General features: G+C 44.0%; 1 protein-coding gene across 1 annotated transcript; it reads left to right on the top strand.

Annotated features, from left to right (window-relative positions):
* Window positions 1–619: 619 nt before the first annotated feature.
* LOC144237873 (olfactory receptor 7A17-like) lies at window positions 620–1,636 on the top strand. The gene has a single exon (XM_077771598.1). The coding sequence runs from the start codon at window positions 620–622 to the stop codon at window positions 1,634–1,636; it is 1,017 nt and encodes a 338-aa protein (XP_077627724.1).
* Window positions 1,637–2,049: the final 413 nt, after the last annotated feature.

Here is a 2,049-nt window from a genome sequence, read left to right on the forward strand (position 1 = left end):
GTGAGGACACATGATTCTACAAATTCTGATGCAGCTACCTCTCATCACGCACCCTCTTGTCCATTCCACTCAACACACTGGCTTCCTTCTGAGTCTTGATTTTTCTGAAAGAAACACATCCTCAGGGCCTTTGCACTGGCCTTCCTCCTGCCAGGAAGACCTCTTGTCTTCCACGCTCTCTTCCTTGAAGTCTCTGTTCAAACGTCACCTTCTTAGCCAATCTTGACTGAAAAGCCAACATAACAGCCCATCAACTCTCTCTTTATACCTGCTTTCGTTGTCTTCATAGCCTCTGACCCCAACTCAGGATTATTTAATTTTTATGAATGTGTATATCCTATCACCATCATTGAATTGTAGGACTTTTCCTGTTAGGCACCTTCTACTAAATGACTTGGAAATGTTGAAAACATGGTCAACACTATATATAGTCCTCAAAGGCACGAAATAATTTCTTATTTAAACTGTACAATACCTGGCCTTCAGGGGAACATCTGATGTTGTGAATGAAAATTTCTAATCAGAGAGGAAATGGGATCCCCTGAAGAGGCCCAAATCCATTCACGAGATACTGATATTACTTTCTTGACTGGAAAATATAAATTGTAGCATTTGAACAATGCCCATATGTGTGAAAATTAGTCACATTACTTTCCCTTTCACTGGTAGCCACCTCCACCATATGGACTCAGGAAATGATACGGGAATTTCAGAATTTCTTCTTATGGGATTTTCAGAAAAACCAGAACTGCATCCCCTCATATTGGGACTTTTCCTCTCCATGTACCTCATCACTATGTTTGGGAACCTGCTCATCATCTTGGCCATCAGCACAGACCCCAACCTCCACACACCCATGTACTTCTTCCTCGCCAACCTGTCCTTTGTGGACATCTGCTTCACCTCCACCACCGTCCCCAAGATGCTGTGGAACATCCAGACTCAGAGCAAAGCCATAACCTACGCAGGCTGCATCACACAGATGCATTTTTTCATACTCTTTGCAGGATTAGACATCTGTCTCTTGACTGTGATGGCTTATGACCGCTTTGTGGCCATTTGTCACCCCCTGAACTACACGGTCATCATGAACCCCCAGCTCTGTGGACTATTGGTCCTGGTGTCCTGGATCACGAGTGTCCTGCATTCCTTGTTAGAAAGCTTAATGGTGTTGCCGCTGTCCTTCTGTACAGGCATGGAAATCCCCCACTTTTTCTGCGAACTCAATCAGATGATCCAACTTGCCTGTTCTGACACCTTTCTCAATAATATGGTGATGTATTTTGGAGCTATGCTGCTCGGTGGTGGTCCCTTTATTGGAATACTGTACTCTTACTATAAGATAGTTTCCTCCATACGTGGGATCTCATCAGCTCAGGGTAAATATAAAGCATTTTCCACTTGTGCGTCTCACCTCTCGGTTGTCTCCTTATTTTATTGTACGGGCCTGGGAGTGTACCTTAGCTCCGCTGCTACCCGGAGCTCCCACTCAGGTGCAACAGCCTCGGTGATGTACACGGTAATCACGCCCATGCTGAACCCCTTCATCTACAGCCTGAGGAACAGAGACATAAAGGAGGCTCTGATGAGACTCTCTGGGATGGTAGCTACAAAAGGGTCAATTGTCCTGGGCTGAAGAAGTTGTTTGATTGTAGAGCCCAAAGCCTGAAGCAAATGTTGAGATTCTTTAGTCAGACTGTGGAAGCGAAATATGCCTCTTCTATTTTTTTCCTGGAATTTCTTTTTTTTTTTTATTTTGACCTCTCCGTACAATTTATGTAACTCACTTTATCAAGCTTCGTGATATTCTGATATCCAAGAGATTTTCCCTTTGTCATTTTCTTACTCACCCAATGTTATTCCTCGCCTTGCATGGGAAAATTTCGGCATGTCTCACTTACTTCCAAGGACTACCTGAATATGTTAATAATAACCTCTTGGGGTGCCTGGATGTCTCAGTCAGTTAAGCGTTGAACTTCACCTCAGGTCATGATCTCATAGTTCATGAGTTCCATCCCCACATCAGGCTCTGTGCTGACAGCTCAGAGT

The sequence above is a fragment of the Crocuta crocuta genome, unplaced genomic scaffold (genome assembly GCF_008692635.1).
Source record: "Crocuta crocuta isolate KB4526 unplaced genomic scaffold, BGI_CrCroc_1.0 scaffold755, whole genome shotgun sequence".
NCBI classification, from domain to species: domain Eukaryota; kingdom Metazoa; phylum Chordata; class Mammalia; order Carnivora; family Hyaenidae; genus Crocuta; species Crocuta crocuta.

Coding starts and splice junctions, on each gene's coding strand:
- LOC144237873 (XM_077771598.1), top strand. CDS start 620: ATGCCCATATGTGTGAAAATTAGTCACATTACTTTCCCTTTCACTGGT.